Source organism: Hemicordylus capensis, chromosome 3, assembly GCF_027244095.1.
Source record: "Hemicordylus capensis ecotype Gifberg chromosome 3, rHemCap1.1.pri, whole genome shotgun sequence".
Classification (NCBI taxonomy): Eukaryota; Metazoa; Chordata; class Lepidosauria; order Squamata; family Cordylidae; genus Hemicordylus; species Hemicordylus capensis.
Window position 1 is genome coordinate 299,568,561 of NC_069659.1, and position 27,578 is coordinate 299,596,138.

The 27,578-nt window shown below is 42.7% G+C and overlaps 1 protein-coding gene across 2 annotated transcripts in view; it reads left to right on the forward strand.

Moving 5' to 3' along the window:
- ANKMY1 (ankyrin repeat and MYND domain containing 1) overlaps nt 1–27,578 on the forward strand; it is a 73,142-nt gene that overhangs the window by 40,156 nt on the left and 5,408 nt on the right. Inside the window, exons 11-17 of one of the 2 annotated variants that reach the window (XM_053305189.1) lie at nt 5,010–5,117; nt 7,423–7,554; nt 8,679–8,792; nt 11,044–11,209; nt 12,081–12,123; nt 20,322–20,482; nt 24,992–25,048. In XM_053305189.1, the coding sequence (XP_053161164.1) occupies nt 5,010–5,117; nt 7,423–7,554; nt 8,679–8,792; nt 11,044–11,209; nt 12,081–12,123; nt 20,322–20,482; nt 24,992–25,048 (781 nt within the window). The remainder of the gene's footprint in view (nt 1–5,009; nt 5,118–7,422; nt 7,555–8,678; nt 8,793–11,043; nt 11,210–12,080; nt 12,124–20,321; nt 20,483–24,991; nt 25,049–27,578) is intronic. The other variant, XM_053305190.1, reaches the window with a different exon arrangement.

Here is a 27,578-nt window from a genome sequence, read left to right on the forward strand (position 1 = left end):
TCGGGTCCAAACCAAATAACAAAAAATCATTTTGTGCACATCCCTAAATAAAACAGTTTTAAAACCCTAAAAACAGGTACATTAAAACCCCACTACAACAATCTAAAAACCCTGGAAGGCCAGGCCAAACAGATAGGTCTTAAGGGCTCTCCTAAAAACCAATGACGAGTTCAAATTATGGATTTCTGCAGGGAGAGCATTCCACAGTCCAGGAGCAGCTACAGAGAAGGCCCGCCTCTGAGTTGCCACCAGACGTACCGGTGATAACTGGAGACGGACCTCCTCAGATGACCTTAATGTGCGGTGGGGATCATGCAGAAGAAGGCACTCTTTAAGGTAATCTGGGCCTAAGATGTTATGGGCTTTAAAGGTAATAACCAGCACTTTGTATTTTGCCCAGAAATATATCGGCAGTCAGTGCAACTGTTTCAAAACAGGCATAATATTGTCTCTCCAAGTTGCCCCGGAGACCAGTCTGGCTGCCACATTTTGAACTAATGGAAGTTTCCGAACTATGTACAAAGGCAGCCCCACGTAGAGCATATTGCAGTAGTCAAGCCTGGAGGTTACCAGCTGATGCACCACTATTTTGAGGTTGTCCTCTTCAAGCAGTGGCCGCAGCTGTTGAATCAGCTGAAGCGGAAAGCACTCCTGGCCATGGCCTCCATCTGAGATACCAGGATGAGGCCTGGGTTCAGTAGAACTCCCAAGCTGCATACCTGCTCCTTCCGGGGGAGTGTAACCCCATCCAGCACAGGAAGATCTAACTCATCCCTCAGATTTTGAGCCCCTACAATGAGCACCTCCATCTTGCTTGGATTCAGCTTCAATTTGCTATCACTCATCCAGCCCATTACTGCCTGTAGGCAGGCATTTAGGGAATGAACACCATTTCCTGATGATACAGATGAAAAGGAGAAGTAGATTTGGGTGTCATCAGCATACTTATAACACCCAACACCAAAACTCCTGATGACCTCACCCAGCAGTTTCATGTAGATATTGAAAAGCATTGGTGACAGAATGGAGACTTGAGGGACTCCATATAAGAGCTCTCGTTTTGAAGAGCAACTGTCACCAAGCTCCACCATCTGGAATCTACCTGAGAGATAGGAGTGGAACCACTGCAAAGCAGTGCCCCCTATCCCCAATTCCCCCAGGCGACCCAGAAGGATGCCATGGTCGATGGTATCTAATGCCGCCGAGAGATTCAAGAGAATCAATAGAGTCACACTCCCTCTGTTGATTCCCTGGTAAAGGTCATCCACCAGGCCGACGAAGGCTGTCTCAACCCCATAGCCCATTCTAAACCACTTTGGTCTAAATAATCAGTTTCCTCCAAAACCGCCTGGAGCTGGTCAGCCACTACCCTCTTGATCACCTTGCCCAACCATGGGAGATTGGAGATTGGCCTATAACTATCCATCGCTGAGGGATCCAGGGAAGGCTTCTTAAGAAGAGGTCTAACTATTGCCTCCTTCAAACATGGAGGCACCCTACCCTCCCTCAGCGATGCATTTGTGATATTAACTTGGCCCCCTTCAACAGTCTCCCTGCTAGAAGCAGCCAAGTTGGGCAAGGGTCCAGAGAACAAGTGGTAGGCCGCACTGCTCCAAGCAGCTTGTCTACATCCTCAGGAGTCACAGATTGAAACTGATTCAATCTAACACTGCAAGAGGGATTGCTGGACGGCACCTCTTTCATAGACCCTGCAGAAATAGTGGAATCCAAGTCAGCCCAGATACAGGAGACTTTGTCCGCAAAGAACCTACCAAAAGCATCACAGCAGAGCGCCTCCGGGAACTGATTTGAAACAGAAGGACCAAAAATTATACTTCTCACGACCCAGGATAGTTCTGCTGTCCGTGAACTCGTGGACGCAATGCGTGCTGAACAAAATCCCTTTTTTGCTGCACGCACCACCACCATGTAAGCCTTAAAATGGGTCCTATGCTGCATTCTGTCAGATTTGAGCCGCATTCTCCTCCACTTGTGTTCCAGGGGAACACACTCAGCCGCTTCAGCCCTCGCAACTCCTCGGTGTACCAGGGGGCCATTTTTGAAGCAGGTTTGGAGGGACGCTTAGGAGCAATCGTGTCTACTGCCCTGGTGAGTTCTCTATTCCAGGTTTCCACCAGGGCATCGATAGAATCACTGGCCGTACCAACTTCAAAACCCTCCAAGGCCTTTTGGAAACTGATTGGCTCCAGCAGCCTTTTTGGGCAGACCATCCTAATAATCCACCCTGCAGGAGTGGATTGTGGCAGTGATACCAACCTTAACCAGATAGTGGTCCGTCCATGACAATGGGCAAACCACTTAATCCCCCACCCATGGAACACCCCCAATCCAAACAGAAGACCAAATTGAGCGTGTGGCCAGCCACATGAATTGGTTCAGAAACTAATTGGGATAGGCCCATAGTTGTCATGGCTGCTATGAACTCCTGAGCTGCCCCAGACAAATTGGTCCCGAAATGAACATTGAAGTCCCCCAGTACCAAAAGCCTGGGAGACTCAACTCCGCGACCAGCTCCATGAGCTCAGTTAGGGAGTCAGTTGGGGAGTGGGGTGAATGGTCCACCAACAGAATCCCCAATCTATCCCTAGTTGCCAGCCTCAGATATACACACTCAATGTAAATCAACTGTCTCACAGGGGCCCTGGTAAGGGAAATGTTATTCTTGTGGACCACAGCCACCTCATCCCCCGCCCACTTCCCCTAACCTGCTCCACAACAGAATAACCTGGAGGAAGAAGCTGAGCCCACACTGGACCGCTCGCCTCCCCCAACCAGGTCTCAGTTATATATGCCAGGTCAGCTCCCTAATCCATGATCAAATCATGGACAATTTTGGTCTTATTCTGAACTGACCTGGCATTACAAAGGAGCAAGGCCAGGCTCTATGGGTAGTTGGTGCTGCTCCCCAAGGCCTGAGTTTTGACAGAGCAGATGGAAGTGGAAACAGTTACTAAATTACTGGTTTCCCTTCCCCTGTAACGGCCAGCTGCTCTGCCAGCGCCAATTCTTCTATTCCCACTACTACAGCAATAGCTGCCCCAGAACTGCCGGATGCACCCCCTGCATCATCCCACTCAAGAGAGCCCAAACACATATCTGCAAACAGTCCTGGCACAACTCTGTACAGTAAAAACAACCCTCTAGCCCAGACCTCCACCCACCACGATATACCCTCCTCCCAGCCCTCAACCCCAACCCGAGTTACATCCAGAACAAGAACCAACCTAAGAAAAGCAAAGATCTGGAAGAACTATATATCCACATGCATAAGGACTATGGACACAATTTGACCTTCAGCCACACTTTATGGGATCCAGAATATAGGCTATTTCTTTGTAATTGTGTGCTTTATAACATATGTTTATTCATCCTTTGTGTGTGTGGGAATAGACTCTCTACATGGTATATATACTTTTTAGTATATGTTTTGTTTCTTAGTCCTCTGGCTGGCAGCAGAGGGCAGAATGTTCCTCTTTCAGTTCTGCAGGCCCAAAGGCACCTGGAGTAGTGTTTTTTTCTGATAGTTGTGTCTTCGTCCTGCCTTCCAAGTTTGCTGCAGCAGTTCTTCCTTTGGCCAATGGTTGATGTGAGACTGGCCTTCCACTTGCAGTAATATTCTTCCCCAGGTGCAGGAGGTTTCAAATTCCCAGCAACCCTTAATCCTTGGGCTGATGGCAGAGGGCAGAGTTTGCTTGTCTTCAATTTTGCATTCCCAGGACAACTATCGGTCTCAGGGGGATGGGCGTGCCCAGTGAAATTTTTTACTTTCTTTGAATGCAATATATCACAAATGGATAGAATTTCTTCATTTCAAAAGTGGTTTGCTGTGTGACATGGAGGGCAGCTTTTTGAGGAATTCCAGTCCAAAAGCTTCCCTGGGCACATGGAATGAGGTGCATGAACATATGCAGCTGCCCTATACCAAGTCAGACTATTTGCCTAGTATTGCCTACTCTGACTGGCTCTGAACTTTCCCATCACTCACTACCTGTTCCTTTTAACCGTAGATGCAGGGGACTGAACCCTTTTGCTTGGAAAACATGTTTTCTACCACATAATTAAGCTCCTTTTCTCCTCTGTGGTCCTTTTTGGTTCCAAACCATTGTCTTGTTTCCTGGTAACAAATCAATACCTGATGCTACTGAGTGTTTATTCTTTGCTTGTGGTCAGGTTGGTATGTCAAAGGCTTAAGTGGGAAAGTTCAATCGACCAAAACTGTAAATCTTGGTTTCCTAAAAGGTTTGTTTCCCTTTATTTACCTTTCCACAGAATCCCAGAAATTAAAGGTCAAGATATCCTTTGTTTGTTTTCTGATTGATACAGACTCTACAGAAAGCAGCATATGAGTTTTGCTACCAGTCTGTTTATTTAAAATATATGCGACCCTTCTGCCTGATTACAGGTCTCCAGGGTGGCTGACAGAAAAGAAAATTGGAATACAGTTCTAGAAAATTAGAATACAGCATCATGCAGAACTGTACTTAATTCTTGGTTCCACTTCAAACTTTGGGTTAAGTTTATTTCTTTATTTCAAGTAATTTGGATGGAATAAACCAAGATTGGTCAGTTTGGACATCACAACAGATCTTGGTTTGTTTCAAACTGTAATCAGAAGTAGAAGTCTTCTGACTCTTATGTGGGAGACGGAGTGCACACTTCTGAGCCTTGAAGACAACGCATATATAATTGATCCCCAGTTTGGAATAAGAATCTAGGAATGTGAGCATGTTACAGAAGTTTAAATCAACCCTTCAGGGTGGTTGTATAAAATTTTTAACTCAGAATGTCATTCTGAGCGAAAGCATTTTATTGATGTATATCTAATTGAAGGGCCAGTTCAGCATTACCTTCAGAATAAGAGATGCATGTATTTGCTTTACATATTTTGTTTTAAATATATAGTTTATTCATAACAAATATCTGATCCCATTATTTTTCAATAAGTTGGAAAAATGTGTTTCTGATTTTATGTTCTTCTCCTATTTCAGGATGCAAGCACTGTTGTCCGTCTTCTTTTAGAGCACAGTGCAAATCCAAATGTCCTATGGAGTGGCCATTCTCCTCTCTCACTCGCCATAGCTAGTGGGAATGATCTGGTGAGCATTATTCTTCTTCCTGCTCCTGCTCTAACTATTCATTGAAAATATATGAAAATATCATTTCAAATATGATTTTCACATTACTGCAGCCCCAGATGGATGGCTTCAATGCATATTTTAAGAAGTACCAAGATGCAAGTACTACATACAGTGCTATTAGTGATAATAGTGGACTGTTGTTTGGAACAGAGACACATTTGCATATAATTATGCAACTGAATACTTTAACTAATCCTGAAAAATATCTCTCTAGCACATGTAGAAAAATATCTCTATAGACGAGCTTTGTCTATCAATGACTTAAATGGCCATAGCTCAGTGGTGGAGAATCTGCTTTGTGTGCAGAAGGTTCTGTGTTCAGTCTTTGGCATCTCCAGGTAGGCTGATAACCTCTGTTGGAAACCTTGGAACGTCACTTCCAGTCAGAGAAGACTGTACTGAGCCAGATGGACCAATGGTCTGACTCGGTATAAGGCAGTGTGCTATGTCCCTGTGATTTGTATTTATGTATAGCTTGCCTTGTTTCATAGTTTTGTGACTATGTTGATGCAGACTTTAAAGTTACTGTTAAAAGTGAGAGTGGAGGAGAAAGTGGCTGGTGGCAACAGGGGTGGCTTAGCATTTCCAACCAGGGTGGAGCCAGGGGTGCAAATCTGTCCGGTACTTATATATTCTTCGTAGTAGCAGTAATGGCTAATGATTTATTTAAAGGAGTCTCGCCTGTACTGCCATGAAGATGTAAGTGATATGTTAGAGTTGCAGTGGGTAGAGAGGCAAATTGGAGCCTGAAGTTAATTTGGAATCAATTGATCTGATTCTGGTGCACTTCTGGTGTGCCTTCAGATATGCTACTGAGGGAGGCACTAGGTCCTGCTTTTGCCGGCATGCAAAAAAGCACGGACAATGCATGAACAAAGATGAGCAGTGATAGTGGATTCTAAGTTCATTCATCATTTTGCACCAAAGGTGATGAATAATGAACATCTTTGTTCATTCATAATCTTCTTTGGTGCAAAATTATGAATGAACTTGGAATCCACTCTCATTTCCCACCAAAGAATCTACTCTCAGAACACCTCAAACATTGAAAACAACAAAACCCAGTAGCCCACGGGGTTGTGGTTTTGGGGTTGGTTGGCCAACCTGCTCGGAGCCAACCTGCTCGGGGCCAACCTGGTGCCCTCCAAGTGGAGTTATGGAGCTGCTGAAATCCCCATTATTCCCTATGGGAGAAAAATTTAGATGTGCCAATTTCAATTTTTTTTTAAAATCACCCATTTCATCAGTTTCTTTGAAATCTGGGTGGTAGCAGGCACCCATTGGGACACTTCCACCCAACCCACTCTTCTGCCCCTGAGAACCCCTTTTCTCCCCAAATCTGCCACAAAGACACACCAACTTCAAAAAATGGTTAAAAATCACCCCTTTGCCCAATTGCTTTCAAATTTGATTGGTGGCTTCCACCCATTGGACACTACCCACTCTTTTGCCCTGGAACCCCCTTTTTTTTGCCTCCAATTGATTCAGATTTGGAAAATTTAGGTACAAATCTAATCTGGGGTGATTCGGGAGTGTGTGTGATTCAGTTTGGGTACAAATCGAATAGAAAAAATCAATTCGTGTACATCCCTAGAGGAAAGTCTAGGCCACTTGGGAAGAGGATTCCTTTTATCTTCAGTAAAGCTGTCCACCTTGGATGCAATGACAACCTGGGCTGTGCTATGGGAAAATGGTACTCTCCTTTTCTTGGCAAGGCCTAGGCTGGGCTTGACTCTTGCAAAAAACAGACAGGCTCCCCCAGAGGGATAGGCTTGGTACAGCAAATGCTGAAGAAAGTGTGATGCTTCCTCTGGAATTTGATGCAGCTACAGCAAGAGCAGGCAGGTGAGTCTGGAAGTTCCCTCACACTCTGCTTCTGCCATGTTGGAGGCAGCGGCATCAGAGCTTAGGCTTGCTGCCACCTTTGCTGAATCAACAATGGTGGTGAAGGCCATCTTTCAGTGCTTTGCTCTTGCCTCAGTGGCACAGGCACCATCATGTTTTACTGCCAAACAAGAACAAAGGTGATGAGTGAGTGAGAGAGAAACTGGGCCTGCTTTATCCATTGGCTAGCCTCACCTGTCTCTTGGTCACACTAGCTTAGGTGTGACCACTGAATATTTTAAGCAGTAGCACAAGTTGTTTTTAAAAACTGCAAATTCTTTGTTCTAAGACAAACTCTTATTCTACTATAACCACATTTATGTTATGCTTTATATTAAGAAGATATTCTTCAATATACCTTTTCTGCTGCATTTCACAGGCTGTGGCTGAACTTCTGGCAGGTGGAGCTGAACCAAACCTTCAATTAAGCCAAGCTATTGGAAGTGCCCTGTGCTCTGTTGTTAGTCCTGCTTATGAGCAGAACCGGACCTTAGCAAATAAGATGGCTTTGGTAAGAAAAATGTTCTGATCCGGGTTTTCCCAGAGACCTGCAGATGGGGAAATGGGGGGGGGGAGGGAGACAGTGGTGTGGGCAGGGGAATTAGAGAAAGGGGAGGACTGAAAAATGGGCTGCAGAGGGAGACCTATAAGTAGGGGAAATAGAAAAAGAGGGGTTATCTTACAGAGAGGGATGGGGAGAGGTCTGGTGCACTTTGTGGTGCTAAAAGGACAGGCCTAGTATCAGCACACAGCAGCTTCAGCAAATGCCAAGGTCCCAGCATACTGGGGAAAGGGGCCACTTCTGCTAATGTGATCACCTTACTGGGACCCCTCCTTCCTGGTGCCCCCTCTTAGTGCCAGCACTGGGAAGCACCATTTTATTTATCCCACAATGCAGAGCTCACCCCAAAGCATCCCACAGTGCACTGCCCATCTCCAGAGTGCTGCTACATCAGGGGGCAGTGCACTGGGACTGGCAATGCATTGTGAGATAATTAAAATGACACTTCTCAGTGGAGAGCCGAGGCTGAGAGGAATTCCTGCTGCCTCTCACCACTCCTGTTGCCCAGTAAGCCCACTGGGGTTCATGGACCACATGGGAGGATCTCCGCACTGACATAGGAATCTCAGTGGAGGGCAATTTGCCCAGGGTCCTTTTAAACCTGGAGAGAGGGAGGGAGGGGTGTGTGTGTGTGAGAGAGAGAGAGAGAGAGAGAGAGAGAACACTGCTTGCTGTGGAGTGGAGAGAGAGTTAACAGAGCAGTTCAGAAAGCTCAATAGTGTTGTAGTGAGCTGGGATTACTATGAGATGTAAAGAAAAATAAGAGATAACACTAAGTTAAAATTGTAACAAACATTTGTTGAAGGCAATGTAGTGATATGGCCGTCTTGAGTTTGCAAAAATAAAACATGGCCCCCTAAAAAACTGAGTGACCTATAGTGAGGTGAGCCCAGCCAGTGTATATTTCCAAAATGTTCTGGTTGTAAAGAAAGGTTTCAGTGTTAGGAGTATAACCCTAACTTAACTTAATCACCATGCTGGGAGCCTGTACTGATTTGGGCTGCGTGCCGAACTCCTGGGGTGGTCATGTGAAACTCTTTGATGTTTAGCATTTTCCTCTTCTATCTTTTCAGTTTAATACTTTAATAGCAGGAGGTGCGGACATGTTGATGCCAATTACTCTTGGGGATGAGACGAGAGTTGCCATTGGAACAGTAGTGGACTACGCATATTTCAAATACTATCAGGTATCTCTCAGGAACATAGGAAGCTGCCTTACACTGAGCCAGATTATAGGTCCATTTGGCTCAGTAATGTGTACACTGACTGGCAGTGGCTCTCCAGGGTTTCAGACAGGGATCTTTTCTAGCCTTTTCTAGAGATTTCAGGGATTGAACCTGGGACTTCTGCAGGCAAGATACCACTGAACTGCAGCCGTTTAATACCTAGAACTTCAAAATCATGTGAAATTGTTCAAACCCCATTCCTGTAATTAACAGATGAACTGGTGTGATGTGCTATAGATTTTCTTGCTTGCTTAAGTATCTGTCTTCATTATCCTTAGAATGCATTCATCTTTCTGCTGACCTTTTTACATCAAAGATTTAAGTCAGAGGTTGTCTTTTGGGGAGAGAATGATTCACACTTGATATTTAGCTCCTTTTTACGTTGTATTATTGCATGTAATAAGCATCTTACAAGATCAGAGATTGTAGATGGTTAAAAGGAACTCTAAGGGCCAAAGTAGGCAAGATGCTGAGAGATCTGTAATTGAGGATCTCCTGTGGCTTTATTCTTTTTGTTCAAAGCATCTGTGGGGGTCCCTGAATCGGATTAGGAGAGCAATGCTGGTACCCATATGTTATATCTCCAGGAGCTTTCCCAGACAGCAGGCTTTACCATGGGTTTTCTGCGAGGCTTTACCGCAAGTTTGAAGTTGCCCCAAAACACTGACGCAAAAAGTGATTTTTTTTACCCTGGATATAAATCGGGCTACACTCTAATGCATGATTTGAACCCCCCCCCCCGAATTGTGTGTGAAGTGCTCCCTGATAGCTCGCAGGGGGTGGGGGGATGCAATATAGCCCTCTTGCAGCAGCAGCAGGTGAGGCAGACAAACAAATCAGGCAAAACAGTGTCAAGTGGGAATGACCGGAAGAAAACAAGGAGCGAAGCTCAAACTGCACGTGCTTTTCTCCCCTGAGTTCATCCTTCCCAGCCAGCCAGCATCTATACATTTAGATCCCAGCTAGCATCTATACATGACTTAGGAACTATTTTTAGAATTTGTTCGTAGAATGTGATCAGGGGAGTACATTCCCTATTCAGCTGTAACTGTTATTACCAGGTAATGAGAGCAATTCTATGTTTGTGGAGGAAAAAAGGACCACCATAAATTATTGGCATCCCTACATGACAGGGAGTATTGGATATTCTGAATTATTATTTTTTAAGCTAGTGGTTGTGTTTCTTCAGCTAGATTATAGGGTAAGGATGGATGCTTGTGTATTCTCCAGAAAGTGGTCCAGAGGTCAGAAGTCTCTCTTCCTACATAACTTGCCAACTTCACAGGTGTTCAGGTTTTATAATAAAGCTAGTTCACCTTAACACTAAGAGCATCACTTGGTGATGGCTGGGGCTTTATGTATGAAACTCAAAGTGAGATAACAATCTCAGAGTGAGATATGGAACTTCACTACATTTGAACATAATTTTCTTTCTTTTTTTTTTTTGAGTGAAAAATTTTGTTATACCTTGATTAAAGTTTAGTGGTACTCACATCCGATTATTGTTCCTGGCCTCGATACAGTGCTGATCTCTGATCAGTCCATAACTCTGCATGACAATGGTGCTACACTGTAATGGGCTTTGCAGGGCCAGAGCAGAGTTGGATGGGGTGGTGATGCCTTGAGGCATCATCAGAAGGAAAGTTCCTAACAGTTCAGAGATGTTCCTTCCTGACTTGCCCTTGATTCCTAAAAGACAGGACAGATGTACAGAAATAGAACACTAAGATTAATGTTCATTTATGTTCATTTATTTATTTGCAATTAATATAAAAGACACCACAGCAGGTCATTGGCAATAATGTTAAGGCACAATCCAGCCTCTTCACTGCATGCACCAGTGCGTATATACAGCTCTGCACAAATGGGAGTATAGTGAAGCAGAAGGGGCACCACTAGATAAGCTTTTCTCACTTCCAGAACGTCATGAACAAGGAGGTGGATTGGGCCTTTAGTTTGTAAAAATGTACATCTTGTTCTAAGATAATCTCGTTAACAAATAAGCACCTGAGAGGCATATTGATTTTGGGTTTTGTCATAATCAGATGCATATTAAGTGAGAATTTGACAGGGTGTGTTGTTTAATCTTTACTAATTTCATATTGGTTTTGCTGTACCACCAGGCACAGTCTCTGCAAACACAAGGAAGTAGATTTTTGTGATGTTACAGATTTGCTCCCTCAATGGCATTGCATTGTGTTGTGTACTGCAGGATAAGAAAATATTACGTACCCCATACCATGCTCTATCACCACCAGAGCGGGATATTTTCAATAATCGTAAAAAGTTGTTGGAATTCCTTGGTGAACGACTTCGTGAATGTGTCATTGCGAAAGAAAAAAAATGGGACAAAGAAGAACTTCGAAAATGCAAGCTTTGTGAGTCAAAGTTTATTTTATTATATTTTTATACCACCTCATATGTACATCCTTAGGTGGTGTACAAAATTTAAAACAATACTAAAAAGTAAAGAAAACACAATAAAACAATGTCATAAAACAAAGTAAATTATTAAAATTAATTCCAATTAAAAGCTTGCGAGAACAGGTGCATCTTGAAGGACTTCCTAAAAACAAACAGAGAAGGAGATGCTCTTATTTCAATAGGGAGCATATTCCAAAGCCCCGGAGCAGCCACAAAGATCCTTTTAAACTATTAAAAAATTGTAGAATGACAGCCAGATGTTGTACAACTGAGGCTGAAAGCAACACCTTTGCATCTCTTTTCTCTCCTCCATGACATCTAGTGAACAAAAACATGTAACATGACATCATCACATTGTGGGTTTCCCTGCCCCCCCCCTTCATTGGCTGCTATTTGTGGGGGGTGGGGAAATTCACAGCATGTTGATAATAGTATGCCACATCTTTTAACTTACTAGGTGTCATGTAGGAGTGTGGGAGAAGAGACAGATGGCTGCTAGTTTCAGCCTCAAATTTAGAAGGTTTTTTTTTTTTTTGATTGTGTAATTAAAGCAGGGCTGCACCACTGTGTCCTTCCAGCTGTTGCTAGACTACAACTCCCGCCATCCCTCACTATTGGCCACTATGGCTAGGAATTGTAGTCCATCAATAGGGACAAAGTTGTGCAGCCCTGGATTAAAGGATTAGGTTATTCTGCTAGCAGTTCTGAGAGAAAGAGGAAGACATTTAATGAAAAAGTAAATGATCCACCCAGTGCCACTACTGTTTGGCTTTCATTGACAAATAAGAAATTAATTTTCACTTTTGCATGTTTGTTCTGATGCAGTAGCAAAAAAGAAACCTGCAGCACCAGACACGCTAGCATCAAGGTAAGATCAATGTCCCAAAATGTAACTAAACTCGCCTTCTCTTTCAAAGCTTACGTTAAAGCTGTTCCCACGAGCAGCCTAGCCCAGGTTAGCTTTTTACCCTAGCCTTTTGCCAAGGTTAAGGGCATAAGCGCACCCTTAACCCCAATCCAAAGGAAGTGTGACTGTTCAGGATGCTTGCAGCGTGGATCGTGTGGGAGTGTGGTCCTCACTTCCCACCACTGTTGAAGGATAATCTGGGGCCTTCCCCCGCCTGCCCACCCTCCCCACCTGCTGGTCGTGTGCATAGCCTTAATGCCTAATATTAGAGTGGGCTGTCTCTCACATTGTGGTTGTCACCATCCCATTGGACCTACTTTATTAAAACCCTTTGAAGCCTTAGAAGCCAAAATAAGTATTTTTCTGCTGTTCTAACCACACCTGGCTTTTAAAAAAACAAAGTAGCTTGATCTCCCCACCCAGCCCCTGCATAATATTATAGCATGTTTGGTTTGGGCCCTAGCCACCTAATGGTGCAACGTGGAAGTAACCTGCCTAGAGATCAGGAGGCTGTTGGTTCGAATCCCCACTGGTGTGTTTCCCAGAATATGAGAAAGTCCTATATCGGGCAGCAGCAATGTAGAAAGGTGCTGAAAGGCATCATCTCATTCTGCATGGAAGATGGCAATGGTAAACCCCTCCTGTATTCCACCAGATAAACCACATGGCTCTGTGGTCGCCAGGAATCGACACCGACTTGATGGCACAACCTAACCTAACCATGTTTGGTTTATGTTTGAAATAAGTATTTAAGATTTGTAAACACACCCAGCACCATGTGCATGAGGAGGTGCACCATTGAATTTACTGTTTGTTCCTATTAGCAGGTCTTTGCAGCAAACCTCCAATGTGAGACTGGTCAGTTGGAAAAAACATTTCAAAAATAGCAGATGGGCATTTGTGACATCTTTTTAACTCTTGTGCCAACCCCCCTGTCCCTTCCAAACTGTTTCTTAACACTTGGGGAGAGCTTAATCAGCAGATTCGGGGGTCTTATTTGCTAAGAGTTGAAAATGTTGAATGTAACTTTAATGCATCACCCCACCCCCCCCGCAATCAGCACAAGGTACAAGGCATACCAGTTCAAGGCATATTGGCCAGCATCCTCACTAACCTTGTAGAGGTGCTGTATGTGAAGTGCCTCTTCAAAATTTAGATCTTTGAGGTGATCTATGTTCCCTCACAAAACGGGTTCTGTGCCTGCACAGTAACCCTATGGAAGAATTCAATAGCTCCATGAGGCACTCTTCAGCTCTGCCAAATCGTGTATGAAGCGTGGCTGTTATTTTTGGCAGGAGAACGCCTTCTCCTCAGTTCCTTCTCGACTGCCGTGCCTCTCACATTGTGAATGATTTGCTCCATTAGTTCTCCATTCCTGTGAAAAATTTAACTTGTTGATATTATTCTGGCTTGACCTTCAAACTGTTCCTTGGCTGCCCTTTTGGATCCTGATTCAAACTTGTTCTACTATTATTTTTTGTTTACACAGTCAGACAGGTGTTATTCACTGGTTTGTTTTATCCAGACATCGAGTCCTTCCCAAGGACCTGAGATGCCAGAATTTTATTGTCAATGGTTATAGATATCGTCGCAGAATATAGGCTGTTCCCAGTAAAGCTGCTTTTTGTAATTGGCTGATGGTGATTTCTGTGGCCCCGATGGTGTTGAGGTGCTCTCCAAGATCTTTTGGAACTGCACCCAGGGCGCCAATTACCACTGGGATTATTTTGGTCTTTTTCTGCCACAGCCGTTCAATTTCAATTTGTAGGTCTTTGTATTTGGTGATTTTTTCTATTTCTTTTTCTTCTATTCTGCTATCCCCTGGTATTGCTATGTCGATTATTTTGACTTGTTTTTCTTTCTTCTCAACTACAGTTATATCTGGTGTATTGTGTGGCAGATGTTTGTCTGTTTGTAGTCGGAAGTCCCATAATATTTTTACATCTTCATTTTCTTCAACTTTTTCAATTTTATGGTCCCACCAATGTTTGGCTACAGGTAGTTTGTATTTTTTGCAGATGTTCCAGTGTATCATCCCTGCTACTTTGTCATGCCTTTGTTTGTAGTCAGTCTGTGCGATCTTTTGATAACAGCTGGCCTCGCATCTTTCTATACGGTGTCAGCGTGGTGTAGTGGTTAGAGTGCTGGACTAGGACCGGGGAGACCCGAGTTCAAATCCCCATTCAGCCATGAAACTAGGTGGGTGACTCTGGGCCAGTCACTTCTCTCTCAGCCTAACCTACTTAACAGGGTTGTTGTAAAAGAGAAATGCAAGTATGTAGTACACCGCTCTGGGCTCCTTGGAGGAAGAGCGGGATATAAATGTAATAAGAAGAATAATTTCAATAAACTCCTAACTGGATGACTGGTTGATCACCTGGTTGATCACAGAATAAGAATAATAATCCATATATTCAGTAGCGATATAGCAGTGGAGTTTGGACTAGAAAGTGTTCTGCATTAATAATGAACAGAGGGAAAATAACAAAAACAGAAGGAATAGAACTGCCCAATGGAAGCAAGATCAAGAACCTGGAAGAGAAAGAACATTACAAATACTTGGGCATTCTCCAGGCTGATAACATTGCACATGCTGAAGTTAAAAGAAAAATTGGAAGTGAATACATCAGGAGAGTAAGAAAAATCCTAAAGTCCAAACTCAATGGCAGGAACACCATACACGCCATAAACACCTGGGCTATACCTGTTATCAGATACAATGCAGGAATAATAGACTGGACCCAGGCAGAGCTAGAGACACTAGATCATAAGACCAGGAAAATCATGACCATCAATCATGCTCTGCACCCCCGCAGTGATGTAGATAGGCTCTACCTCCCTCGCAGCTCAGGTGGAAGAGGAATGCTGCACGTCCATCCAACAGTAGAGGAGGAGAAAAGAGGCCTTGAAGAATATATCAAGGACAGTGAAGAAGATGCACTTCAAATGGTCAATAACGTGAAACTATTCAACACCAATGAAACAAAGCAGGCCTACAGGAAAGAACAAGTCAAGAACCGAGCAGAAAAATGGAAAAAATAAGCCACTGCATGGTCAATATTTGCACAATATAAGTGGAAAATCAGACATCACCAAGACCTGGCAATGGCTTAAGAATGGCAACTTGAAGAAAGAAACAGAGGGTTTAATACTGGCTGCACAAGAACAGGCACTAAGAACAAATGCAATAAGAGCCAAAGTCGAAAAATCCACCACAAACAGCAAGTGCCGCCTTTGTAAAGAAGCAGATGAAACAGTGGACCACCTAAGCAGCTGTTGTAAAAAGATCGGACAGACTGACTACAAACAAAGGCATGACAAGGTAGCAGGGACGATACACTGGAACATCTGCAAAAAATACAAGCTACCTGTAGCCAAAAATTGGTGGGACCATACAATTGAAAAAGTTGTAGAAAATGAAGATGCAAAAATATTATGGGACTTCTGACTACAAACAGACAAACATCTGCCACACAATACACCAGACATAACTGTAGTTGAGAAGAAAGAAAAAGAAGTCAAAATAATCGACATAGCAATACCAGGGGATAGCAGAATAGAAGAAAAAGAAACAGAAAAAAATCACCAAATACAAAAATCTACAAATTGAAATTGAAAGGCTGTGGCAGAAAAAGACCAAAATAATCCCAGTGGTAATTGGCGCCCTGGGTGCAGTTCCAAAAGACCTTGAAGAGCACCTCAACACCATAGGGGCCACAGAAATCACCATCAGCCAATTACAAAAAGCAACTTTACTGGGAACAGCCTATATCTTGCGACAATATCTATAATAACCAACAGTATTGATGATAAAATTCAGCCATCCCAGGTCCTTGGGAAGGACTCGTCTGGATAAAACAAACCAGTCAATAACACCCGTCTTACTGTGTAAACAAGAAATAATAATAATATAAAGATAGCCACCTACACGGAGTGCATGGTGAAATACTAACATTCTGTCTGGGACAATCTGAAGGAAGATCTAAAAGATGTCTCAGAGGAGTTTCGTGGAAAATTTAAGGCTGAATAAATCAGTGGACATTACCAGCAGCATCTGAGTACAACAAAGCACTTAATGCAAACATAATCCTGAACCACTGCTGGTGCTGTATATTGCCTGGCTTAGATCAATGTCCCTGCAACCAGACATGAAGGCAAAATTGAAAATTTACCATTCAAGGAAGAAGGTATCTTCAGCACCCAAACTAATGAGACCATGGAATGGATGAAGAAGTCATGATACACAGTGAGAACATTTACTGTGAACCCTCAAGCAACATCTTGCTCTCAAAAGCACAAACCCTATAGCAGCCAAAAATACCAATACAAACAGTCTGATAGGAGAGGCTTTAGGAACTATTTCAAATACAGTGTCAAAAAGCCATGCAACCAATGACTGAGGCTGCCTCAGAGGGCTAAATCCCAAGACCAACCTATTTGATGCTGTTACTCTGGAAATATCTTAAGTGACAGCCCCTTCTCCCATCCGTCTTGCACCTGACATCTCATTACATTGGATGCCTGGATGTTGGGCATCATAACAGGCTATACTATAGAATTCACCAACCTCCCTGTGTTTTTCAGGGATAAAACACACCCATTGAACTCTTACCTTAAAGGAAGAAGTTCTTTCCTTGCTTCAAAAAGGGGCACTAGAACTGCTTCCCCCAAGGGACCGGGAGTAAGGCTTCTACTCGAGATAATTCCAAGTCTCCAAATGGGATGGAGGCCTCTGTCCCATTATGGACTTAAGGTATCTGAACAAATATGTGAAATTGAGAAAATTTAGGATAATATCCTTATAAGGCATTCTTCATCTTCTAACGAAGGAAGAATGGTTTGTGGTGCTGGACCTCAAAGACACCCACTTCCACGTGGGAATAAGACCAAATACAGCAAATACCTTAGATCTGTACTGGGTTCAAGGACCTTCCAATACACGGTCCTTCCATTTGGGCTGTTGACATCACCAAGTGTTCTCATGAAATGTATGAGTTCAATAATAGTGTACCTGAGGACATGCGGCATTTCAGCATGGTATAGTGGTTAGAGTGCTGGACTAGGACTGGGGAGACCAGAATTCAAATCCCCATTCAGCCACAAGACTTGCTGGGTGACTCTGGGCCAGTCGCTTCTCTATCTCAGCCTAACCTACTTCACAGGGTTGTTGTGAGGAGAAACGCAAGTATGTAGTACACTGCTCTGGGCTCCTTGGAGGAAGAGCGGGATATAAATGTAATAATGATAATAATTTCAATAAACTCCTAACTGGATGACTGGTTGATCACCTGCAAGTGCAAGGACTCCCTGGACACTCACATTCATTACACCCTAGAACTCCGAGTAAACCTGGGAATCAAAATCAACTGGAAGAAGTCAAACTAGAACTGCTGAAGCAGATTCAATTCATAGGAGCAATACTGGACACAGAGACAAAGAGAGCATACCTTCCAGAGGACAGGAGACTGTCAGTTCTTCAAATAATGTTCACTTTCACCCTCATCCCAAAACAGAGAGCACACGCCATGCAAAGACTGTTAGGTGGATGACCTGTTTCACAGCCACTGTTACACATGCAGGGCTAAAGATGCGCTGGCTCCAAAGCTGGTATCTATCGGTGTTCAGACTGAATTTAGACAACCAAGACATGCGGCTGACCCTTCTGGCACCTGTGCTATGCATTCTACAGTGGTGGACCAGAACAAAATCTCTGGGGTGTGTGTGTGTGTGTGTGTGTGTGTGTGTGTGTGTGTGTGTACCCTTCCAACTACCAACCCCACCAATCACACTATCAATGAACATGTATGTAAAAGGATTGTAGGGCACTGTGTGGATTTTCACTGCCGAGGCAATGGACTCTGCAACAGTAATCCCTACACATAAACTTTCTAGATCTGCTAGTAGTACTACATGCCGTGAAATCATTTCCTACCCCTCTTAAAAAATCTAGTGGTGCAGTTTCTGCTAGACAACACAAGAGTGACTGCGTACATCAACCACCAGGGAGGGACAGATCGTGCTGCACTCTAGCACTACAACTGTGATCGCCCTGCACATCAAGGGAGCAGACAACACCTTGGCAGATGCCCTGAGCAGGAATTTGATCCTTACACAATGCCTCTATCAGACACATCCTATTATACCTGATCAGCCTAAAGCAATCAGAGCTATCTAATATGTCCATTAAGGCTCACATGGTCACACTCTCTGCTAGACATCTGGGTTGAGATGGACGCACTGTGTTCTCCCACCTCAACACTAAGACATTACTTAAAGGGATCAGTAACTTATTTCCACTAGTAAGAAAGCCCACTGAACCCCGGAGTCTCTCCTTAGTCTTATGTACACTAATGGAACCTACCTTTGAGTTGCTAGTCTCCTCCTCATTAAAATACCTGCCATTGACAACCACATTCTTAGCTGCCATCACATTGGTGAGGAGAGTCAACTCTCTGGGCTGATTCCCCCTACACTAAATTTTATCCAGACAAAGTCATTCTGCCCAACCTTCAGACCAAAACTAGTCTTGGAATTCCATCTGAACCAAGATATTATCTTACTTACATTTTTCTTGAACTTTGAACTGTTTTTCTATGCCTTTGGAGAAATCCATGCACTCCTTGGATGTCATAAGGTCCCTTCTTTATTACATGGACAGGACGACTCCATTCAGAAAGACAAATAAATTATTAATTTCCTATAAAGGAGACAAAAATGGTCAGCCTGTATCAAGACAGAGACTATCTAATTGACTTGAGGAACTAATTTTCATGTTATAATAGGCAAAGTGTAAAGCCTCCCTCTAAAGTGAAGGCACATTCCACTAGAGATATGGCCACATCGGCAGCCCACATGTCAGGCATGAGCATTATAAGAACATAAGAACAGCCATGCTGGATCAGGCCCAAGGCCCGTCTAGTCCAGCATCGTGTTTCGCACAATGGCTCACCAGATGCCACTGGAAGCCACAGGAAGGAGTTGAGGTATATGCCCTTTCTCCTGCTGTTACTCCCCTGCAACTGGTCATTTGCAAGACAGCTACATGGTCTTCAGACGTTCCCTTTGTTAAACATTATGCTGTGGACATCTGCTTAGCAGCGGAGGCCAACTTTGGTTGGGTTGCTCTTAAAAAGGTTCGTAACCATATCGTAGCACTAGAGATGTGCACAGAACCGGGCGGGGGTAGTTTGAAGGCAGGGGGGTGCTGCTTTAAGGGTGGGGGAGGATGCTCTTCCTGCCCGCCCGCCCGCCCGCCCGCCGCCCTTCCCCCCCCTGCCGCCCTTCCCCCCCCTGCCCGCTGCTCTTTCCCCCCCCGCCCGCCACCATAGTGACTTACCGGATTTTCTCGACCTTGTCCATCAACGTTCTTCACTCATCACAATGGCTGATCAGAAACTTAGGAGAAGGTGCTCTCTCGCAGAAAAAAATGGTCACGCCTTATATAGCAATAGCAATAGCACTTACATTTATATACCACTTTATAGCTGGAGCTCTCTAAGCGGTTTACAATGATTTAGCATATTGCCCCCAACATTCTGGGTACTCATTTTACCGACCTTGGAAGGATGGAAGGCTGAGTCAACCTTGAGCCCCTGGTCAGGATCGAACTTGTAACCTTCTGGTTACAGGGTGGCAGTTTTACCACTGCGCCACCAGGGGCTCTTATATGTGCTGAAGAGCCGCCTCATGGAGCTATTTGAATTCTTCCATGGGGTTACTATGCAGGCACAGAACCCATTTTGTGAGTGAACATGGATCACCAGAAAGATCACCTGTTACAGGTAAGCAACCTGTTTTAATCCAGAATACCACTTCCCCTGGAAATGCTTTTTAACTTTTGTAAATATGTCCCTGAAGGTCCTGCAGCCCCCAGGGACATATTTATGAGTGTTAAAAAGCACTTTCATAGGAAGGAGAGAAAATCATCCATGTAGCAGGACCCTGGATTAATAAATGCCATGGAAGTGCTTTGCACGCAGTGTCTCCACACTGTTAGTGAGGATGTCAGCCATTGATTTTAGAAAACAAAACAAAAGCAAGTAAGTTCTGCATACTATGCCACAAAATCCAGTATTCCATAATTCTTGATCATGTTTTTGTATGTGACAAAATTCCCATTTCCTGTATTGACCAGTTCTGTTTCCCTCCACCTTTATTAGCCCCATCAGACAGCAATTCTTTAAATATTGCTATCAGTGTGGGCGATCAGTTGGTGTGAACCTTTCGCCTTGCCCGCGCTGTTATGAGATCTTCGTCTGCAGCAAATCTTGTAAAGTGAAGTGTTGGTCTGAGCGTCATAAGCGAGAGTGTTTACAAGCAGGTAGGTTTGTTTGTTTGGTGCTGCAATGTATGTGGCCTCTCCATATTGCAAAGATACTGCTTAGCTAAATGGTCTGTAGCTAGTTGCACTGCAGATGTTAGCTGCATGCAGGTCAGTTCTTACTACTCTTAATTTGAGGCAGCAGCCTTTTATTGAAAAATAATGTAAATTTATTTTTTAAAAACAGGTAGTATCCATAAGATATCTTCATAAGTGTGAATCAGCAAGTAGTACAGACCTGTGACACATTCTGTTCTGTTCAATCCACATGTGGATTTTAGAACAGAAGCAAAATAGATGTTTTCTTAACTTTGGCTTTAAATCATAATTTTTTCCCCAGGCTTACTGACTCAGAAATGTCACATGTCTCTTTGAAAGGCTTGTAACTTGTATTGTTTGTTGATAAAAGTAGAGAGAATGCAGATTTAACCTGAAAGAAATATTCAGCACTTCTCCAGAATCCGCCCAGACACATAGGTTTTGGGCAGTATAGAAATATGTTTGTTTAAATAAATATGCATAACACATCTCAATATGGCATATTATCCCAGTGAACTTCCTAAAACTTGTGGGACTGTAGATATCCACTTGTCTGGAGAAATTACTGTAGGAATTGAGCTCTGGAGCCCACTTCCAATTCTGTCATGATTTTTAATTCTGGAAATGAATAAAGATCTGTGTGGAAAATAATACGCTGAAATGTTGCAGAAAAAACCAACTCTTTACCTACAAAAATCAACTAGGCTACTCATTCTTGTGAGGAGCAACTTCATATGGGGAAGAAGAATGGAACATTATCTGGAATAGTGAGCACAGGAAGGAATGCAGAAAGTTGTCCTCTACTGAGTCAGACCCATGGTTCATCTAGCTCAGTATTGTCTGTTCTGACTGGCAGTGGCTTTCCAGGATTTCAGACAGGATTGAACTGGGGGTCCTCTTCATGCAAAGTATATGCTCTTTCACTGAGTTAGGGCCTTTCCCCTGCTTTTGACTTGTCGGTTTCTGTAAGCACTCAGAAGACCAGTTGCTGATCCTCTAGGGATAAATATGCCACAGCCAGTATAGAGCAAACACTTCAGGTTCGTCAAAAGTGTTAGGAGTACTGTCTTAATGTTTGAATACCTTGCACAAATGGAGTTTGATGGCATGGTTCTGTGTTGGTTCCTAACCTCCCTGCAGGGTAGATTGCAGAAGGTGGTGCTAGGGAGACGCCTGTTGGCACTTTGACCCTTGGACTTGCCACCCACCTGCTCTTTAACACCTATATGAAACTGCTGAGAGAGTATGGGTATGGGTACATTCAAGGGTATGGGGTTGGTAGTTAGTAATATGTGGATGACACCAGCTCTCTAGAGAAGTTGTAGAAGATTGAATCCATTGTCTGGAATCCATGATGGGCTGGATGAGAGTAGGGAAGCTGAAATTAAATCTGGACAGAGATGCTATTGACCAAGAGATCTACTGATCTGGTGATAGAGTACTTACCTGTTCTCAGTGAGGTGGCACTCTCCTTGAAGGATCACGTTCACACCTTGGAGGTATTTTTTGATCCCCTTGCTCTCCTGGATGGTGACAGCTGTGGTCAGAAGTGCCTTTGCTGAACTTCAACTAGTGTGTCAGCTGCACCCATTCCTAGATTGATCAGAAACCTGGCTATGGTTACAACATGCATGCATTGATTACATTGCGGCTAGATTACTGTAACACACTCCACATGGGGCTGCTGCTGAAGACTGTTTAGAAACTTCGACTGGTACAGAATGCGACTACCAGCTTGTTGACTGTGCCAAAGGCTGACCAAAGCATACCTTTGTTGTATCGTCTTCATTGGTTCCCTCTTCATTTCTGGGTACAATTCAAGGTGCTGGTCGTTGCCTGTAAAGCCTTATATGATGGTATATGTGCCTGAAGGACTGGTTCTCACCAAATAAATCTGCGTGCCCCCTGAGATCATCAAGTAAAGTCCTATTGTCATTGGAAGTTTGGCTGATAGTAACTCTTTGAGAGGGACTTTTCTGTTATGGCACTCAGCCTGTAGAACTCCTTATGTGATATTCAAACAGCTTCCAATGTTCCTCCATAAAAAAATTAAAGTGTGTTTCATCCAACCTTTGCTTTGGTTTAGTTGGTTCTGGTTATGTTTTGTTGATGCTGTGTTTGACCATTCTTGTTTTTTGCTTGATGATTTAAAATTTAATGTAAACTGCCCTGGGCATTTATGGATGATGAGCAAAGATGGGATACATATATTCGAAAACAAACTAGCCCATTGTGTATTCAGGTTCTGATGGGCAAACCCAAGACCCCGATCTGCTTGTATTTCAAAATAATGGATTTCATGTAAAATCTGTTCAAGTTCTTCCTTGATTTTGCAACAACCCTGGTAAAAGACCATACCTGTTGAGCATAATTTGTCAAAGTTGGCCACTTTTTGTGTGTTTCACATTTCCTATAAATATTAAATTTCAGGAGAGTAGTGAAGACATGTGGCTTTATCATAGGAATTGAACTCCTGAAACAACTGGACTTAAAATCTCAAGTAGTATTCTGGTAAGGGAACTGTTTCATTTGAATGAAACTGACCCTTCCTTTGAAGTGGAATCAACTGAGGGTCTTGGAAGAGGATTTCTGCTACTATAAATGGCCTGCATATACAATGTGCACATAGAAGAAGTGGAATATGCCTATGATCTAGGAATATGATATGGTTTTGACCATTGAGTGTTTTCTGCAAAAGGTACTCTTCTGTTATTTTGGAATGAAATTGGAGGACTTGGGTGATTGGCCTATGTGATGAGAAAGTCACATGGTGATTATAGTGATGGTAAGATAACGAAGAGAAGAGACTGCCTATGAAGAAACTGGCACAGAGATCTATCGTTTGAATGAAGCAATCATGTTAATACTTTCCAAAGCATTTGGACTGAAAGAGAGGAGTGCCAGTTTTGAACATCCAAATTTTCTAGCCAAAATGGGTATTTGAAAACAAAGACCTAAGAAGAGGCTCTCTGTTCCTCCACACAGCAAAAGCATGTCAGACAGTATCAGTAAAGGTTTCCATATGCTGGACTGGAGGGTGCGTCCAGTATTGCTTTCCTCATGAGAGCTTAATGTTAAACTTGACAAATTATTGTATGGTCTTCTGCCCACAAGGAACTGAACCAAAATCAACACACTTGCCTCAAGCGGTCTGAAAATAAGTGTCAATTGGTTATCATCCTAACTAATATCAAGCTTAGCTACATTTGAAATTTTGACCCACAAATTGAGGGCTCCACCTGTGATATTAGGCCAGCAAAGCAAGCCAGAGAACAAATATTTTTTATCACCTATTCCATGGAAGCATTCGCTGCAGTCACCTTCTGCCCTTCAATGCATATGCTGAGATATTAGGGGAAACTTAATTTTTATGAAGAAAACCATCTCCACAACACTCTTATCTCCAGTATATATTCCCAATAGAATGGAATTGAGGCAGTGATTTGTCCAAAATCAATCTATGACTGAGATTTGAACCCTGTCTATAAACAGCATTTTTTTTCACTAGACTGGCTGGTATGATACAGTAAGAACTCCATGATAAAGGACAAAGTACTGGATGAGCAGGATGGTTAGAGGTCTTCTCCAGTACTTCTGCTAAAGAGTAAGGACAAACATCTCATCATATGAACACCTGAAACATATGGAATGTGGTCTGAGTGAAGATGAATAGAAAATTGGTAGTATCTTTCCATTGTAGCTGCTGTCTTTCATTTGTTATCATAGATACAGAAATTTGAGATTACGCTCACATGAATAGTGCTAGGTAGGTGTACTAGCTTACTATTGAATAGTGCTAGGTTAGGCATTAGCAGCAAGTGATCTTGGTACTTTTTACATTGTTCACAATGTTCACATTGTACACAATGTACTTTTTCACATTGTGTACAGGAGTACATTCTCTACCTTTCCCCTTAAGAGGATCATGTTCAGGGAAACCATATGATGACATCCCAGAATATTGGCTTTACTTTCTAGAGAGGGATGACGGGTTTGCAAGAAACATTTCCATGAATGAACAGCTCAGGAGTGGAGAGATGTATTTTTCTTCTTTAAGAAGAAATATATATCCTGACTCTCTTCACCAGAGAACAGATCTGGAGTCAATAAGAGTTAAGATATATTTAATTGAAGTTAATTGTTCATGTGAACGTAGCCTATGAAAACTGTATCTCTGTTTTCAGAGACATGTATTAAAAATTTAAAACTATGTAATTTCTATTGTATGTTGAAATTATTGCTAAAATGAAAGCATGTGTACATAAAACATGAAGTGGATCAGAATTGTTTGTTAATGTTATGTTTGCAATAAATTGAATGTAAATCTCATCGTTTATTATTCGCAATGTACCCAAGTCATTGCAGTTTTCATTTCCATAGAGGGCATTGTTCCTTTGAGGCGTTCAGTAACATTGTCTAATTGCTGAATATTCTGAAATGTCTTTGCACCTTGTTTTATTGCTGCAAAAGATGCTGGATCTTCAAGTGAGTCTGAGGAGGAAGTAGATATTCAGTCTGTGCTGGATGGTAAGTCACTACTACTAACTACTACTACTGCTTTAACTACTAACCTCTCTCATTAAGCAAACTCCGGATTTGTGTTTATTTTCTGGGTTTCACATGGTCAGTAATTGCATCAGTTTGGTGCTGATGTTCTTCCTTCTTTCTTTTTTTGCTAGGACTGTAGTGCTGCTTATTACTGTGCTCATAGGCAACATTACTGCTGTCCAGCTTCTGGTTTTTTATAGTGTTTAAATGTTGGCATTTGTTATATTGTAAGCTCCCTTGAACATTATTGGAAGAGGGTGGGATATACATTTATAAATAAATATCCTTGTATATCCTTCTAGAATGTTGGGGTCCTAATATGCTCCAACTTAATTGCTCCATAGTGCTGTTGTAGGGTAGATACAGTATAGTGGCTGACATGACGTGCAACCTACTGTCTCCATAACGTTCTGCTCCAGGGCTGCTGTGAACTCATAAGCAGCCTTGATGCTATTCAAAATGAGGGATTGTGCAAGTAGTGCTATTGCGTGCTATTGCAAGTTTCCCCATGGCAGTGAATAGGTCAAACTGCGGTAGTGCTGCTTGCACAACTGTTCGTTCTGAATGATGTCGGCGCTGCTTACAAGTCCACAGCAGCGTTACAGAGATGATCGGCTGGGTTCCATGTCAGTCAGTATCTTCTTGATGTTAATGGGACTGCAGTGTGGGTGGTGTGAGTGGAACGACTTTTGAAATTCACACAACTCTCCTTCAGGCTAGGCAAAGGAAATGTGTTAGGAAATATGAAATGATACTCAACTGGAGGAAAGTAATAAATCAAGGTCACATAAAGGAAATTTGTCACACTGCACATTTCCAGCGGGGCAGAGCTGTCCTGCTTATTACTGTACATAAGAACAGCCCTCCTGGATCAGGCCCAAGGCCCATCTAGTCCAGCATTCTGTTTCACACAGTAGCCCTCCAGATGCCTCTGAGAAGCCCACAGGCAAGAGGTGAGAGCATGCCCTCTCTCTTGCGGTTGTTCCCCTGCAACTGGTTAGCAAAAATTATTTCTGCTATTACTGACTTGGTACAGTTGTCTCTAAGCTGTCCTGCTAACAAAAGTTTCACCATTCCTTTTTTTTTTGCGGTGGGGGGGGAGGCAAAAGTAGTGCTTTGGTGGAGGAGAATTTCATGGGGTATTGCGGGGAACCCCACAGTAAGAATGTTCTCCATTTTTTTGCAGCTTTTAACAGACATTGTTTTCCAGTTTGTAGCTATGTCAGCTTTCATTTTTTAATTTGCTTACTGTAGGATCCCAGTCAGCCAAGTATCATATAGTGACCACAATTGACTTCATGTAGCCAGTCAGATTTGACTATATGCTGTCATTACTGCTGTCATTATTGTAATTCTAAGTGAGTGAGGGGTGTGGCTATTTTAATTCACAAATATTCTCAGTTGTTGAACAGAAAATAACGGATGACAAAGATTGCTTCCTTATGCTTATTGTTAGCATGGGTGGTCTACATTTGGTGTTACTGAATTTGTATGGTCCAGTCACGGATTTCCCAGAATTAATACACAGCTGTTTTGAACATTTACATGTTTTGACATTTGATCACTTGATTATTGGAGGGGATTTGAATCAAACTCCCTTCTTGACTGTAATCCCCCCACATCTAAGTTACACTCTTGAACTCGTACCACACATAAGGCCTATATGTTAGATTTTAAATTAGTAGATATATGGCATCTTCTTAATTCCTCTCATCAATAATATACTTTTCTTTCTCCTGTTTATACAAATTATTTTAGGTTGGATTGTTTTTTGAAGTCTCGTTCTTTAGTATCTTGAGTTCAGGCATACAACATTGATGCCATAGCAACCTCAGATCATGCCCTTGTTGAGTTGGTTGGAAGGTTGTTCCGGGACTTCATTTAGGTGGTATATGAATACATCCTTGCTGAATGATCTGCAGTTTACTAGACAAATGGAACAGGGGCTCTATTACATCATTATCCCTGATTTGGGATACTTTTAAAGCTTTTTTGCAGGGCCAGATTATAGCTTATTCTTCATATTAAACAAAAGGCAACAAATGGCTCAGATGGTATTGTTCAAGAAGCAAGTTAAAGATTTATTACCCTTATATGCATTACACCCTTCTCCTGAGTCATACAGAACCTTATGGCTAAATACAAACTCAATAAGTTATAATCCTTAGAAATTGAATTTTTGTTGAATTGTACTAGGCAAAGGTATTGGGAAGGGTGGGTGGGAGTCTAGTAAACCCTTGGCTTCAAGACTGAAGCAGATTAAACAGCGTAACATTATAGCTTCTATCTGTGATACTCAAGGTAATGTTGAGTATTATTCAAGTGGTATAGTAGTAGTACATCTAATATTGATGCAGACATAGTTTCCTGCAAAAGGTGCATCTTCCACATTTAATACAAGATCAAACCAGTAATTTAGCTGCACTTCTTTGTCTTCAAGAAATAATGACCACAGTTAAATCTATGAAATCTGGAAGGGCCCCAGGGCCCGATGGATTTTCTGTAGATT